Below are 17,274 nucleotides of genomic sequence, written 5' to 3' on the forward strand. Positions count from 1 at the left end.
GCTAGTTAGGCACCAAGGGCTGCGAGGAAAGCTTGCCACCCACTCCCCGCGGTGTCCGAATGTCTCTGTGTGTGTCTGGATCAAGGGAGCTAGTAGCAAATCTGCCTGGCTTGGACCAGTCTGTGATTTCCCTCCTGGTGAGGAGGAGGCATCTACTCCCCTGCTTACAGTGACGTAACGAAGGACCTTGCACATTCATCAAGACTCGTTGGGTCTTTTACCCCTTATAGAATATGCAGTGCTGAAGCGACTCCAGAAAAAGGCACTGCAAAACTAACTAAACACCTGTTTCTAATAAACTCAATAGTGGCGCTGAAACTGTTTCTTCCCCTTGCTGTTAAATTTGCATGTTGTTATGGGGTAAATGCCCATCTCTGTAAAGCCACTTTATGTGTTTTGTGTAGTATTTTAGTTTTTTTCTAGCAACGTATCATTTTCATAGCACAATTAGTTTTTAGATGCGGGACACCAGTGTCTGTGCAGTGTAAGATGGGGGCAGGGGGGCAGAATAGAATTTAAAGTTTTGTAGTTGTTTGATAGTTTAAAAGGAGCTGTTTAGTGGCAGATTTTATTAACTGCACGAACTGAAATCTGGAATTACTCTTCTGAAAACACTGCTATTATAGTCCCCTGCAAATTAGCAGCACTGGTCTTGTTCAGTTTTGTTAGTGATCTGTAACTGTTTGCAGAAGTTTGAAATATGTTGGCACAGTTGTGTTTTAATATAGAAGTAATTTTCTAGTTAAGCTATCAAAGAATTATGCTAAACAAGGAGTTGTCATATTAACTGTGTTTATGAGAACATTTTCTTTTAATTTGCTGCTGTATTTTGCTGCTGCAGAGTAAAGGAATTTGGAATTAGTCCTTCGGACATTCCCTTCTCACAGGGTAGTGGCAGTCGCTCTGATCTCTCTCCTTCCTATGAGTATGACGACTTTTCTCCTTCAATCACCAGGTCTACTTCATTCTATACATGGAATCTTTATTTTTAAGTTTTCTTTTTGGCAATGTAATTTTACAGACCAACCTTTCATTAGTCCCCTTGCCTTGAGTCACACATACTTTGTTTTTATTTTGTTTGGCAGGTGATGGTTCTGCATGATCTGCAATCATCTTCCCAGTATTTTGTTCACCCTCCTTAAACATCCACACTCTGTAGCCAGGCTTGCTAGTTTCCTTCATACGTTTTTTAAAAAATGGTGATGTGGGCTTTGTACATTTAGTGCACCAAATCTGACAAGTCTGTGCTTAGGGTAATTTCAATATCTCTAGTTAAAAAAGAAAACAATTTTCACACATATATGTATTTAAAGCTTTTCATCACTCTGGAGGTGAATGAAAAACAGTTTCCATTGTAATAAATAAGTGCTACTTGAAAAAATGTTTTTTGCTTTAAAAAAATGAAGAATACATTTTAAAACTTGCTATACTTGCAGACTTTGATGTGTCCGTTTCATAAACTTGCTTTTAAAAAAAGCTTTCTTTTGACAGAATCATGATCAATCTTTTAAACCATATTCATGCTGCAAGAGGCTAATATTTTAATAAGATATTTTCACCTTTGAAATTATTTTAATTAAAACATCTATACAGTCTCTGAGGTACATGGTTGCAAATTATTATTTTCTTCAGAATTCTTGGTGGATTTGTTTTTAACAGCTGGTGAGGTACCGATTGACTGTCTTTTTTAAAACACAATTGCATGCACAGAAAAAGAAAGATGGGTCAGGTTTAGGGTGACAAATGAACTTTTCTTTAAAATATTACTCATTGTTAAGGACTTAATATTGAAGGTTTGGAGATTTTTGCTTTCTTAACTCTTAATGAATAGTAATATTTCAATCAGAAAATGTCTCTTGCTAGAAGATGGACTGTAATCCACCTGCAAGTAGTTGAAATTCAATGGTCCACGGAGTTGGACTAACATCTTTTTGTCGCTGAAAGTGCATTAAATTTGTGAAGCTGACATCATCATTCTCCTTATTAAATGGATTAATTGCGCATAAACCCATAGAGCTTTTTTTTTTTTTTTGGTTGTGACTCTTTTGCACAGGAAGTTACTAATTTACAAACACAACATTTTCTGCTTGTAGGGTGAAGGAGCTGACGGTCGATCCTAGTGCCGCAGGAGATAACCGCCCCATTATACACCACGCTCCCAATCAGATCGACGACCTGGAGACACAGTGGGGTGTGGGGAGCTCTCCTCAGAGAGATGATCTCAAATTGCTTTGTGAACAAAACGTGAGTGGTTTACAGCATTACATGGAAAGAGGTGATGATAAATACAGTGGCAGAACAAATCCAGAGCAATGTGTATTTATAGCCTGTTAGCAAGATCATTAAGTAAATACATTGTGCCTCTTCACCTTTTCACACAGCATTACGTTCATTCCCATACGAAAAAAACCCAAAGCCAAAACGTTTCTTGAAGGGTGAGAGGATAATGTTTTACTTTTCTTTATTTTCCTTGCTGATTAGGGCTTTTAATGTCTAGGCAGGGTCTGTTCTAGGCTCTGGCATTCTTTAGTGTGCATCTTTTCGAGTATAGCTTCATTTTTTTTCAGGCAGTTAGAAGTGTCCTGGGACACTCATCTGTTTTATTTAACACGCGTGTGGTTTTGAGCATTATTTTCCCAGCACGCACCAATCATTTCAAGTGAGTTGGCCTTTCTCTGTGTTTAGGAATCTGGCTGCCCATCGTTCCTCTTCCTGACATGCTGGGGTGACATCCTGGGTTTCATGGGGTGAAACCCCAGTGCACTGGTTTGTGAGAGAGCCACATCATGTTCCCAGCATGTCTCCCTTGGCTGCTGGAGCGGGGAGCTGAGAGGCATCTTCCCCTCATTGCTGATTATCAGGTCTAGTCCTGGTTCCTTAGATGTTCAACAGGGATTACAACTCGATTTGTGAAAATGCTGGTGAAAGGTAGAAAAGAAAAATCCTTACTATCCTAACTTATTTTCGCAAGGCTCTCTGCCTTCTCAGACACCTCTTCATGGTGTCTGCTGTATTTCTCACTTTTGCAACAAGCTCTTCTTCCCGAACTATATTTTATAAGAACATGCTAGTGATTCCTAGAGCGTCCCACTGGACAGTCCTTCCAGGCAGATAACATTTCATATCATACCTTTTCATTGTTCATGTGGAATTAAATTAAGCTTTACAATATGTTTTAAAAAAGATTTCAAAAGCATCGTATAAAGAACTAAACTGTCTTGCTGAAACATTAGTTACAGCCTACCTAGCGTTTTCCCCTTGATTGTTAACTAGTCATTTCTAAACAAGCTCTGTTTGCCCTAGTTTGTAAATTCATGTTGTGCGTTCTTCTAATGTGCTAATTGCTATGTACATTTTAGATTTTTCGCTTTACATTTATTCTACTTTTTTTTCTAAAGGATTGTTTTAAAATGTATTGAATGTAATTGCTCTTCTCTTTTTTTGAAAATTGTTGTCTGTGTGTTGCGGCATGCACAACAAAAAGCCCTGACAGAAAAACAGAGTTTTCTGTAGGCATTAAAACATACGAGAAATTAGCATTCTTCCTTTGTGACTTCCTCTTCCCACTATTTTACCTTGGTTTTTTAATATGGACTATTCTGTTTTCCAGTATTCACTAGGATTAGTGGCTGGAAATTTTTAGTGAATATGAATTAAATTTAACACTGTGAATATTTTGAATTTATTGCCCTCTCTGCTCATTTCTGGAGATTTTCTTGTTAGGAGTATTAAATTCTAGTTTTGACAGGTTCTGCCTTCTGCATATTTCTTTTTGTGTTCTGCGATGAAATGGATCACATTCAATATATTTCCCGTAGCCACCATTCTTTCTAGACTAACAAGCTTAACTGTTGTTTTTAGGAAGAGGAAGTTTCTCCACAGTTGTTTACTTTCCATGAAGCTGTGTCACAGATGGTAGAAATGGAAGAGCAAGTAGTAGAAGACCACAGGGCTGTCTTCCAGGTAAAAGATGGAGCTCTGCTTTGTTTTATCCTAATCCAGGAATTCAGGTTTTCCCAATGGAAGTGCATACTCTTGAAGATGCGGGATATCATCTGGTCATTCTGCTGCTGTCAGAGATTTCTAAATTGTTCTATTATGCTAAGACCATTGTAGCAAACAAATAGGGACAGATCCCATAACTGCTAATCTTTGTCTCCATAGTGAGGGAGAAGCATATTTCTATATCAGCCCAGAAATGTAGTAAAATTTTCCTTTTCTTCTCGACAAAGTCTGTGTTCATTGTAAGAAAAGCTGCTGTTTTCTTTTTGCTGGTTTTACTATTTGCTATATTTTCTGTTGTAGTCCTTTTCCAGCATTAGTGACTGTGGTTTTTTTGTTCTTTTTTCTAGTTGTGGGGAGTTTATTCAGATTGGTCTTGAAATTTTCAATTTCGCTGTCTAATCTATGCCAATATTCCTGTGCCAGAGCTGGCAATTGATAGTAATGTCTCTATCAGCACCATTTCTGTTTGGTCATCTCCCTCTAAGATACTACAATACTCCCTCCAAGTATCTCATCTGAGTATCCTTTTGTGACATCTCCTACTGAGATGCGCAGGAGACACATGTATTTGTCACTGCCCGTTTGCTTCCCTCTTACAGATACATAACGTTTCCACTTGCTATTAGGTCAGTGTTTTTGGAAGGAATACTGCCCATGCACTGTAATGCTGGTCAGCGCCATGGAGCCTTTTACGTTCGCAAAATAAATTGTAGTAATAGGAATGAGTTAACTGGCTTTCAGAAGGAAATGCGAGTTGCTTCTGTTCACGACCTTAGCGTCTCTCGGCAGGCTGTCCGTTTGGCACATCTGCTGCAAGAGAACGGCAGAGCATTAGACCTGTAGGGAGCACACACATCGACTCAGTTTAGGCATCTAACTCAGTGGAACATTGGTGTGTGTTTATAATACAGTAGGATGCTAAACAGCACGTTTTACAACAGATGTAGAGATTTAGATATTGTGAAACATTAGCCCTGAAGTAAAACACACGCAAGTGTGGAAGTCGTATGCCATATGCTGTAGCTAATGCTTGCGACTTCTGGAGAGACAAGCTGCATTAGTCTGAGATGTCACAGCCTCTGTATGTCCATCTGGCCTTCTGCTGGAGATTACTGCTCCTCCCAGCAGTCACTGGAAGGAAATGTGTCCGAGCCTCGGCTCCCTTCGTTCATGGCATGGCTTGTTAGTTTATGCTGTGGGTGGAGATGGGCTGCACCAATACAAAATCTACCAGCTGTACTAGGAAGAAGTTGTCTTCTGTCAGCTTTCTCCTGGAAACTGCTGATAAAAAGCATCCTTTCCTGACAAAAATGTCTAAAATAGATCAAGGGAATGAATTGTGCTCTAGAGGTGTTGGTCTGCCTTTGTGTCTTGGACATAGGAGTTTACATTAGATGTGATGAATCCTGTCCCAATGTGAGCTCCACCTGTCCTGAAAGCCAGAAAACATACCTGGGGTCTGGAGTATGCTTTCAATATTACTTGGACTGCTGAGAACAGAGGGAAAAACTTAATTCTAGTATTTCAGGCCCAGCATGCCTAGAACTGTCAGCTGCTTGGGTTTTTTTAAATAAAAGTATTTCCAATGGCATCAGTTCTCCTGATCACAGCTTTTCATGGTGCTGTAAGCTTTAAGCTCCTGGTTGCATTCTTCTTTGCGTCAAGACTTCTTTTTTTCCCCCCTCTTTTTTTGTAATAATCGGAGTGCAAAGATGCCGAAGAGCTGCATTAACTAACCTTTACTGTACTGTTACCTATCTGTGGAGTTACCTCATGCAATAGTGAGCTCAAAATAACTTTTCTTTTATACAGCTTCTCTCAAAACTGGTTTTGATTATGGACAGAATTATCTTGGCTCCTTAACTGTAGTAATGACACAACGATAATAGTCAGTGGCAACCAGCCCATACTTAAGATTGAAGCCTGACTTCAAAGTTTGATACCTGCCTAAGGGGACATAAAGTTCCGTTTTCTGAGTTTCTTAGCTTTACAACCACCTCATGTTCTGAACTGGAAGAGAGCTGGGGTGGCTGGGGTTTACCTGTTGCTGGTATGACCGCTGGAATTAAGAAACAACGTGGAAAACATACAATTTTGCCGACTTGGGAATAAGATTTCGATTTTGCTGAATTAGGGGTAAGGTTTCATTTTAGGATTGAAATCTGTTATAGACAGTAGAAGTGTGGTCATCTTGAGAAAAGGTCTAATTCAGCTCTTTGTCTTGAAACTTGTCTTGAAACTTGCTAATGTATTTAGTTGGGGTTTTTTTACCTTTTATCTAGGAATCTATTAGATGGCTGGAAGATGAAAAAGCTCTTCTTGAGATGACAGAAGAAGTAGACTATGATGTGGATTCTTACGCTACCCAACTTGAAGCAATTCTAGAGCAAAAAATTGATATTCTGACCGAACTTAGAGGTAGATTGCTTTTAATCACTTCTGTCTGCATTATTAGCAGCGTGTTTCCATATGCCATGGAGACTTGCAGTAATAATGAGAAGAAAAAAAAGAGTGTGGTTATGTTTTAGGGTCTTTTTCCCCTTACGCTGCCCTGCAATGTCCTGTGGAAGGAACATTATTCTGCTGCCTAAGAACAAGTTCACATCTGTGCTAAATTCATCCTAGTTTAAAGGAAAAATCTGCTTAACCTCCAGGAAGTATAAAATGGGTCCTGAAACTTTTCTTTTCTTTTCCTTTGTTCCAAAACAATAAAAAAAGGAAAAAGAAAACCCAAACAAACTGTATGAAGAAAAGGTAATGCAATGAGGAAGAAGTAGTAGGAACTCCCAGTTCCTGCTCTGTTGCATTCTGTAGCGTAGCAGGGAGCCTGCTGTTGTGTTTAAGACTGGGCTTAAGAGGGGCATTGAGCTATGAGTAGCTTGGTTGTTAGCTTACTTTTTTCAGCAGCCTTTCTGTCTGAATTGACTCTTCCACTTGTCTTCTAAAATCATCCTGTTATCTTGGTGCCTCATGGGGATGAATTTTTCATTTTAGTTTCTGTAACTATTTGGACTCCAGGAGACAGGCTATACTGCTAAAAATTCAAAGTTGGGGTTGGGGACAGAGGGGTGGTGGTTTTTGTTTTTTTTTTAATCAGTGTTAGAAAACTCTTTTTAAGTTAAAATCTTACTTTTTACTCAGTCTGAGTATCTGCTGTAAGTAAAGAGAATACATCAAGCAAATCAGATGTGGCCTGCTTGCCTTCTAAGCATGCATTGGCACCAGTATACTTTAGCAAAGAATTGGAGGTACATTCCTTTGCTTTTTATGGACAATGACTCCCTCTTTAGAAGAAGACTATTTGAGACACCAGCAGTGAAAAAACACAGTTTAGGTGACTCTCTGTTCTTCAAAAACTTACTAGATCATGCTTTTGAAACAAAGTACTGAAGGTAAAAGCAATCTAAGAGATCCTTGTATCTTTACAGGCAGCATGATACATGTATAGATTTACAGGAGGGAAGAACTGTTAAGTCAAAAATTCTTTCTCCCAGTATCTTCTGTGTTCTGCTCACAGCACATAATGGTCACTGAATATTTGAGCTTTTATTCCTGTCACTTTGGGACTGACATCTTTATGCTGTCACTTTGGTTTCTTTTTTCCCATTCTTGGGCACATTACTAGGGAAGGGAGTCGGACAGGAATGGAAATATGAAAAGGTGCCACGCTTCCTTTCTCAGGTTTCTCCCATTCTTGTTATAGTTATGATGAAACAAATGAATGATGCATTTATCTGTTTACGGTGAATAACTTTCAAAATTTAATTAAAAATGCTTTTCAGAATCAAAGAAAAACAGAATTTACTCTGCCGGGTTTTAGAATTTGCAGAAGCGACTGATTGTACACTAAATACAATTTTGTATGCCTCTAAGGATGGTTTGGAAGGTGCTGGGAAGGAGAAGGATGTACGTGGTGTGTATCTCCCCATACTTTAAGTTAGATGCAGAATTTAAGTGTGAACGGGTTACACGCTGGGAATGCAATTGTGCAATTTCCAAATCTATCCTGCTTAGAGACCGGGATAGCATCTAAGAAGGGACTAAGTTGCTAAGCAACTTCCTTCTCTGGTGAGTATTGAATTTAAGCTTATCTCAATCCTCTTGCAGTTTGTAGTGTCAGCTGTTTTTGTGGAGGAATGTTCTTTGTTGTGCAGTAGGGCCGGGATGTGGAGCATCAGGGCTTACTTTCAAGATCTGTGTTGAGCACAGGCACATCAGTACTCATTCTCTCTTTTTCATTAAAGATAAAGTGAAATCTTTCCGGGCAGCTCTACAAGAAGAGGAACAGGCCAGTAAACAGATCAACCCGAAAAGACCACGTGCCCTTTGAAATGGGCCTTTGCTGCTAAAGGAATCCACGAACCTGTACTGCTGTAGCACACATTTGTTACAAAACCCAGTGGCCGTAAGAACTCAACTACTTGAAAGTGTAAAAACGTTAGAAATGTCTGTGGAAATGTCCTCTTTCTTATTCACCTGAATGACATTTTCAGTTTTGTGTGAAATGCTCCTATGATGTCTACAAAATGCTTCTAGACCAGACAGCACAACCATGCAGGGTTCAGATCTGTGAAGCACTTTGTTTAAAATATTTCATTTATTCGAATTGTGAATTTTATGTTTGGAAATATTTGCCATGTTTTTAATAATGAAGTAAAACTGTGGCCATTAAGAAGTCACAGTATTTCCTTTTGACTATGTTCAGTTTTGTTACAAAGACCAGCTGTGCAGTTTTAAATTGTGTTTGCGTGCATGCACACCTCACTAGTGGTTGTACATAACTTCTCTTCTACAGACAGCTGTGCTTACCTCTTCCCATTCTGTGCCTTGATGAAGGCTACTTAACCCTAAACATCCTCTTTGTGAAGCACAGCTTTAATAAACAACATTCCTTATTTGTCAATATAAATTACTTTTAGCGTGTGTACATTTTTAATGTGTTTTGAGACTTTTATTTTTTTTTGGTGGCTAGTTTTATTTCACAGGATGTGCCATATCATTTGAATAGGAACCGCAAGAGCTGTTAGAGCGGATGAAGAGCTGGACATTCCATCCTCCTTGTAAAAATCTGGAATCTAGATTTATTTGAATACCATAAAGAGTGTTTATATAAATCTAACATTTTCTCTGTAATTAAAAAAAAACCACAACAAAACAAACAAAAAACCCCCGACAAAACTATAAATTAGTTGATGTATAATAAAGGGTAATGTTTAAGTAATGAGGAGAGTTGTATCTTAGGATAATGCAGATATACAGTATGTGGTATGGTGTGATAATGCTGTCAGAGTAAAGGTACGATCTCACCTCTGCCTATGGATAGGAAAACTGTCACAAAGTTCAGGGATTGAGCTAAATACAGACATATTTGCCTTTCACGTACTGTTAAAATTTGGCTTTTGATGCATGACAAACTTACATGTACATTAACCGTAGTTTGCAGGTAGTTTGAGTAGCTCTGTTGCTTTAAAAAAAAAAGTAGCTAATACCTATTTTTCCCTTTGTACGGTGCCAGCAGCTGAAAAGTGGAGTGAAATTGCATTATTTGGGGATCTTGCACAATACCTCTATCCAGCACTAATAGAAAGCCCTGAATTCTCATGGGGCCATGTGTATCAGCACTTTTTAGGTGGTGGCACTCAAGTTATTTTTGCAAGTCAGTATCCAAAAAAGATTGACCTTTCATGTAAGAACTTGTCAAATGAAGAATTGTAGACCTCTCTAGGAGTTCTCCCTGTTTCCAGGAGTTCATATCAGCAGCCTTTCCCTTGGAACTGTTTAAAAATTACTTTTGTAATACAAGCCTGTTTGTTTGTGCCAGGCCTGGAGAGAAATAAAGGGAAGGCAATGAAAAGAGAAAGAAAATGAGCCAGGAATTCTTGTAGTGTTTAATGTTTGTATCTCTCATAGGAAGGTAGGCTATGGGAAGCTCTTGTTGCATCATGGTTAAAAATAAAAAAAATCCTCCTGTGTGTAAACATGAAAACTGAAACAACAATGTAGATTTTACATAATGTGTTTAATAAATTAAGCTATTAAATGAATTACAGATGAGAATTTACTTCTATGAAGTTTCTCTTGTGCTTTGGGAAGGGTTTTACTTTGTCAGCACATCGGAGTTACACTTTTGAAAAGGCCTCAAATTTCAGAATAAGTATTTTCTTCTGGACAAATTTGTCATATAGGAAGAAGTTCCCCAGAACACTGTCGTGACTTTAGTTTTGCAGCAGCTCTTAAAAGAAACATCACACATCTTTCCGAGCATTAGTTTAAGAACGTCATCCATCACAGTTAAAATTAAAAAACAGCAAAATAGATGGCAGCAGCTTTTGTTAGCAGGTTATCCTGATCATCTTGCCCTTATCATCTTGCAGTAGCAAAGCACTTCTCAACCTGTCAATGGAGCAACCAGCTTGCTCTTGAGCATCAGCTCTAGGTTGCTTTTGTTAGCAGTGCAGGTTATCGTGTAACACCTGAGGGTTCCTTTGAAGCTGCTGTAGAGAAATCTCACTTTCTAAAAAGCCTTTGAAGACTGAGACATCCTACATGAGAAACAGGGGCTTCCCTATTCTTCCTCCACGCAAGCCTACAGCCACAGCCAGGCTGTGGTTTACAGCGGCTACCGAAGGTGACAGGAAGGACAGAGGCGCTTCAATTTCAGTAGCTTTTTACTAAACCGTGTAAATGACGTGTCCTGCCAGGTAGCAGATGCAAGCTGAAGTGGTGTCTACTCCGGGGGAACTCTTAAGACCGTGTTTGTGACGCAGCCTGTTGTAAAGGTCGGATCTACACCAATACTGAAGCAGTGAGAATCAAGATAAGCTGATACACCTGGTTACAGAACCGGAATTGCTGTAGCCCATTGCTGTGATGGACTGGGATTACTTAAATAGGACTCAGAGAAGCTCACCTTGATTCCTGTCCTGTAAAATGAAAGCATTTAGGAAATGTGACACAAATCTCCAGAACTTGTTCCTTCAGTATGTATTTAAGCATATTGCTGTGGCTACTTAACCTCACTCATATATTGGTTCTATATGCACTGAAGCAGCACTAGAATTACTGAATTCTAAAATGAATGAGCAATTCAGTTTTCCAAGACAACGTCTTGGGTTTTCTACAAATTCAAGTGCCTATTTCTGTACAAGCTTCTGAAGCAATGACAAAGAATTAACATTGGGTGTGTGTAAAATGAAGTTATATCATGGAGGAGTTTTTGCTAATTTGCCTCTTCTCCGCTTACTGTGGTCTTATGGAAAGAGATACATTATATATGAAAAAATGACTTATGGTGGTTAATACACAGTCATGCCTTCACCCCTGCATGCTGCTACAGAGTTAACAGTTGCTGTTTTCCTGAACCATTACACAGACCAAAGTAGACTTTTCTTTTGACAGCTGCTATGCAGAGTTAATGCAAACTTCCTTGGAAAAACTCTGCCTTTTCTGTAATAAAAAATATCTATAATCCAAACTATATTAAGACACTTCAGTAAGTCTGTCAGGACACAGGCATGCATTGCTCTAAGACTCATTGAAAGCTTTGATCTATGTCAAAACTCCTCGTTACCTTGAAGGGTGAAGTAGTTTTCTTATAAAAATAGCTGCTTGAGTTTACAGTTGACAATAAAACCTTTCTGTCTATGCTTATGAGCACTGGCCCTCTGGTAGTTTTCTGCTGGTTCCTACAGTGGTTTGATGGTGATATGGAGGGGTAAAGGAAATGACACTGGTGGCTGAGAAACAGCTCTTGGGACTTCTCCGAGAGACGCAGATTACTAACAGATGTGGAATGTGGGTAGCTATCAGAGGACAAACGGAAGAGACAGGCATTTCAAATCAAGAAGAAAGTGTTTAAATACACTTCAAAACAAACAAACAAATAAAAATCCCAAACAAATGGAATGACTACAACTCTGTTTTTGTTGCCCAGACCAGACTTACGGGTTGTACTGCTGAGTATTGTGCAAGAATATACTCAGATGAAGTCCACGGCCAGAGGACATGGATTTCAATTATGGCAGCATTGATCCATGTTTTTGGGTACATTTAAAAATACACTGTCATGTGGGAGTCCAGTACCTCACTTCAGTCATGAAAGAATTTATCACTTTTAAAATACAGGGCAGCAGCTTCTTGCCTACTGTCTGTGATCAAGTTGCATGTAAGGTTTTAATAACAACCAGAGTGTGTATGCTGTATCCTGTTACTGCTGCATAAGAAAAGCTTGTCCCATTGCAGTCATTCTGGCTTAGGTAAGACTTTAGTGAAAAAATACTGAATATCTTCATTCTTCTAGTAGAATCTATGAGAAATGGATGCCTTCTGAATTGAAGCCATGCAGCAGTCTGAAAGAGTAAAATATTTATGTTATAATTTCTACTAATTTATACTTCAGCTTAAGGCATTTCCAAGATGTGCTGGCTGGCAAAGAACATACGAAAATAGCATGAAAGCAGCTATCACTGTTCAACTGCCATAAAGAATTGCTGCAAATCTTAAACTAGAAGTTATTAGCAAATATGCCATTTTAGACATGCGGGTCTATTTTCAGTGCAGTTAGTGATACTGCATCCTACCAGGTTTACTATGTTTCTTTAAAGAGCAGTAGCTGTATTAATTGTCACACTGAAAAACAGCTAGGAATTTTTATCTTAAATTAGGGAAGGACTCATATTGCCACTTAAATTAACTGCCCAGAACTAAAAGCGGAATAGAGCAGTTAATTACTCGAATTTCCAAATTATGCTATAGACTATGGCCTAATCCTCAAGACAGACTGAGAAGGGCTGGGTAGGTCTCCAGGGAAATTATAATAACCAATTCCCTTATGAAAGCCTTTTTCAGAGGAGACATAGAAGAGTCTAGTACACAAATACCAGAAATAGGGATCTTCAGCTAGTTGCTTCTCAATACCGTAAGCAGCAGTTAAAATATATCTATAGGGTTTAAGTGTTTGTTCACGTTCAGGACAAAGCAAGCAGTGTCTGGTATTGAGAGAAAAACAGTTAGTACTATTCCTGTGTGGCCCAATACTAATCTGTGCTACACAGGTACAGATGCAGGTAGAATCTGAAGAAGCTTAAAAGGAAGGCATAAAGAGAAAAGAAAAATACCTAATGAAATCATCTATATCCATTGAACGGGCTCGTTTTTCAGAGTAACCTGTATTTTTTAGGACTGTCTGTATTTTCTCCGCGATTTTGAAGTTTTCGGGTATTTCCTGTCAATAGAAAATAAGATACAAATTCATTTTCTATTCATAGCATAGAAAAAGGTTCATTTAAGTTATCTATTCTTTCCCTGCTTTTAGAGTAGTTCCTGTTTCAAGTGATAGAAGAAAGTTCTATTTTTTCTAGTCTGGATTATTGTAATCTTCTATTGTTGTATCTGAAATTTTATACATCAGCTCATTCGCTATAAATGAACCACAACAGTATTGCTACGCAGACACAAAATATTTTCTTACTAGATTAGTAAAAGTCCTTGAGACATGTACAGCCAATATATATTAATAACATTCTCAGCTTTCAGCTTTTTCACTGTATTTAGTGGCCCTTTCAGATTTTTCTCTAAGAAAAAAATTAAGTTCCTCCGTCCCTCAAACTTTCTCAGAAAAACTTTAACATGTTAAGCTTTTCAATGTTAATTTTTTACTCTGGTAAAAGTCAGTATGTAGGTCACAGTGCACAGAAATAGAAATTAATATATTAAAAAGAAACTTACTGCATTATGTAAGGAACAATGAATTCGGTAATTATGATCCAGTAACTGCTCTACAGCACTTGACCTGAAAGAAATACAAGTTTAGGATGAAAACTGAGCTTTAACTACTTTCTTTTACTTGATGGTTTAATTCTTCACTATCAAAAACTGTAATGACCACACAGAGCTGTTCTTTTAAACACCTGCCTAGTTTTCTTCTAAAAGGAAAAGCTTGTGACCTCAGCGGAAATCCTCCATCATGGTTTATCCCAGGTTGTGCTGGCATGCCTATAACATGACTACGCATTTGCACAAAAGAAATGGTTAATTGGACGGGCTCTCAAACTTTGAAAAGATTTCCTTTGATAGAAGTTACTTACTTAAATGCTGCGGAGAGTGTCTTGTTTTTCCTAACAAAGGCTATCCTTACCAGACCATCCCACTCCTGAAATTAAAAATTTCAGAATTTACAGAAAGGAACTACTGCAAACAAGAACAGTCACTACTGGCAATTTCACAACAATATTGAACGCAAAGAAAAATATTTCAGGAAAATATCCTTCTAAACAATACAAAACCAGTCTTGTCTTGAACAAAGCAATACAGGTGGAGGAGAAAATACTTCACCTGCAAAAAAACTTTGAACTGTTCTTTTTTGTGCCTAGGCACTATTGGCCAGATCTTAGTGCTGAGAAGGCAGACACTTGAAGAAAATCTGGCTAACATTGGGCAAGGCTGAAATGGTCTTGAAGATCAAAGTGTTTTAAAGATTAATCTTAAGAATACTATCCTGTAACATCTGTCTTCTGAGATTATACACACTCATCTGAAGATAAGACTTCGCATATATACTCCTTTGATCATAACCAACAAAGTCATCAGCCAAAAGGGTTCCTGGGAGATATAAACCACGATGAAAGGGATGTTATTACTAGCAACTCTCCAACTGACACAGACATGGTACCTCAGTCTTGTCAGAAATACAGTAAGCAAAGCTGCACTGGCATTGATGGTGGCAGATTCAGGTAACATCCTAACACAAGCATGGTCAATAGAGGAGTAAGTATTTTGGAATTCTGTAAATGCCAATGAATAGCTGGTACGTAGTAATGAAAACAGCACATGGAACTGAGTAATAAGTGGAAAGAAAAATTAAATTAAGTATTATCACTAGTATGTAATGTTGTTATTCGAGTATATGACGCTCACCTGGAAGTTGATAGGTGGTGGTGGGTTCTTTGGCTCTATTCTGACAACACTGGATTCAACTTTGGGAGGAGGCCTGAAGTTGTTCTTTCCAACCTGTTAGTCAGGAGAAGTCAGGCAGATGTATGAATGCGCTGCAAATCCTCACATTCCTAGAAACATTCTTCTATCTTTGATAGCTCTGTTAGCTAACCCAGAATGACATACCTTCATCAGATGGTCCACTCGAGCTAATAACTGAGTATTAATAGAGAGCCTGCAGTATAGTTTAGTTCCTGGTTTTGCAACCAAACGAAGTGCAAATTCCCTTTGAAACATAAGTATGGCACACCTGAGAATAACGAAATGAAAAACTGAATTTTAAGTAATCAATTTTTACGTCAAAAGCCAACTAACACACTTGGAAAACACAGGATTTGCCTCGGTGCTTAGAAGCAATGAAAATTTGTCATAAACAAACACTGCCTTAATTCACTCAGGGTGTTAAAAAAACCCCAACAAACACAAAACTTAGTGAAACCGTCTAAATCTCCTTAAAGCTCCAACAGAATTTGATTCTTCTTACTGCTAAATGCATCAGGATCGAAGACAGAGAGGCTAGTCTGTTTTGTGCCTGACTGTAAGAAATAATTTTGAATAATTCTGTTGAGTCTTACAAATCCAAACTCTCTAGCTCCAAAAATTGACCAGTAATATCACTAACATTAGTGCATCACTGAGGGACATCAAGAATTGCTGACACATTGAACAACACACCAAAGTACCTGCGCAGTTATATTTTTAGACCAGAGAAAGTGTATTGGCTTCGATCCTACTCTTTCTACCCTTCCTTTCTCAGGTAGGAAGTAATCTGAAATGTTATGATGCCCTACTTATCCCTAGAATAACAGTTAGTTATAATACTAGTGTAAAGAGGTGCAACACCTGTTTTCATCAGCTGGACACTCACTAAGACTAAGACTAAATGTGCCAAGACTACATTTTCTCCTTGTGCTTAATACATTGACAAAAACTCATTTCCAGGCACTGGCAGGTTTCATGTTACAGAAAAATTCTGGTGCTGATCTGATCCATCAAATAGGTATTTTAAGAACTAAAAAAAAATTATTTGGCAATATTTTTAAAACTTTTTTTTTTCTGTCAGGTAATACAGAGCTCTGTTCTTCCACATACCTGAAAAAAGGTCTATGAAGCAACAACTTGAAAACAAAAGGTGAAGAAATCTGAGGAAAAGAGTAATAGTGTTAGCATAATTTCAGGGCAATTAGCATTTGAAAAGAAAAAAGTTTTTCCATGTTGTTTAGCCTATACCTGGTAAGGCAAGTTAGCCACACATGCATCAAAGAATGGTAAGTCTGTTTTCAAGACATCTCCAACCTTGATTTCAAGTTTGTTTGCCAGACACCTGGGGGAACATACGCTGTGGTTATCCTCAGAGAAGCACGTTGCCAAAGTTTTTGTCAAAGCAGCTCCAGTGCTTTAAGTGCTCGCCGTTTCCACAGTTGATACTTACGTGCCCTGGACTCTCTTCTGAAGTTCACCAACAAGTCTAGGGTCAATTTCACAAGCAATAACCTGAAAACAAAGTATATGTTTGTAAATTTATACAACTCCTCTTAACTGGGATTAAAATTTCAATAGTAAAAAAGCCCTGTATCTACTGCTACAGGTTTAAATAATTCTTAAACATTCCCTATTAGGCTATGCACCTTCCTTCCCCCACAAAAACACGCAAGCCTTAGCACATAAATGGTTAAATGCAATATAGTTATATATGATTTACAAGATTTACTTGAAGAGCTTATACGTGTTACAAGGTACACATTTACAAGTTATACATGATTTACAAGATTTACATGAACAGCTAAAAATTCACTGGAATTATATGGATGTTAACAAAACCAGCCATGGAGTAATTCTACTTATTTGAATCAAGCAGATGAGGATCCTTCTGTCTGCCAAAGTCTAAGCCCCAACATGGTTAGAGCTTGGGAAGGTGGGGGGGCAAAATTCGCACTTACTTTTTTTACTTTCTCCAACATCTTTACTGTCAGGTTACCAGTTCCCGGGCCAACTTCCAGAATGACATCTGTGCGTCGCAGGGCAGCCTAAAGACCAAACGGCATTTCAGTTATCTTTTCCGCGAACCTATTTCAAGCCGCCACTTAATTTTAGAAGGAAAGGTGGGTGCAGCTCAGCAAAAAGCCAAGATCAGCTAACTGAGGGGCGCGAAAAGACAGGGGCGAGAGGGAAAGGGCCAGAACGGGAATGCCTTAAAGCTAATTTATGAGAGATCTTTGGCCAAGCGTAGAAAAAAATGAGCAAGCAGCCACATGTTAAAAAATAATAGTAAAAAAA

At 38.4% G+C, this 17,274-nt stretch overlaps 2 protein-coding genes across 4 annotated transcripts in view; one reads left to right on the forward strand and one right to left on the reverse strand.

Annotated features, from left to right (window-relative positions):
• Positions 1-10,049, forward strand: part of KIF2A (kinesin heavy chain member 2A) — a 35,714-nt gene extending 25,665 nt beyond the window's left edge. Inside the window, exons 16-20 of one of the 3 annotated variants that reach the window (XM_009895500.1) lie at positions 842-955; positions 2,094-2,244; positions 3,862-3,963; positions 6,288-6,423; positions 8,250-9,471. In XM_009895500.1, coding sequence (XP_009893802.1) covers positions 842-955; positions 2,094-2,244; positions 3,862-3,963; positions 6,288-6,423; positions 8,250-8,335 — 589 coding nt within the window. In that variant the 3' untranslated portion in view covers positions 8,336-9,471. Of the gene's footprint in view, positions 1-841; positions 956-2,093; positions 2,245-3,861; positions 3,964-6,287; positions 6,424-8,249 lie in introns of all 3 variants that reach the window. The other 2 variants (XM_009895498.1, XM_009895501.1) reach the window with 2 other exon arrangements.
• A 2,261-nt stretch (positions 10,050-12,310) lies between these two features.
• DIMT1 (DIM1 dimethyladenosine transferase 1 homolog (S. cerevisiae)) overlaps positions 12,311-17,274 on the reverse strand; it is a 13,979-nt gene continuing 9,015 nt past the window's right edge. The window contains exons 4-13 of the mRNA XM_009895507.1: positions 16,938-17,024; positions 16,430-16,491; positions 16,228-16,321; positions 16,090-16,139; positions 15,124-15,247; positions 14,920-15,012; positions 14,091-14,155; positions 13,732-13,795; positions 13,122-13,228; positions 12,311-12,353 (exon numbers count right to left, since the gene is read on the reverse strand). Coding sequence (XP_009893809.1) covers positions 12,311-12,353; positions 13,122-13,228; positions 13,732-13,795; positions 14,091-14,155; positions 14,920-15,012; positions 15,124-15,247; positions 16,090-16,139; positions 16,228-16,321; positions 16,430-16,491; positions 16,938-17,024 — 789 coding nt within the window. The remainder of the gene's footprint in view (positions 12,354-13,121; positions 13,229-13,731; positions 13,796-14,090; positions 14,156-14,919; positions 15,013-15,123; positions 15,248-16,089; positions 16,140-16,227; positions 16,322-16,429; positions 16,492-16,937; positions 17,025-17,274) is intronic.

The sequence above is a fragment of the Charadrius vociferus genome, unplaced genomic scaffold (assembly GCF_000708025.1).
Source record: "Charadrius vociferus isolate BGI_N301 unplaced genomic scaffold, ASM70802v2 scaffold581, whole genome shotgun sequence".
Lineage (NCBI taxonomy): Eukaryota > Metazoa > Chordata > Aves > Charadriiformes > Charadriidae > Charadrius > Charadrius vociferus.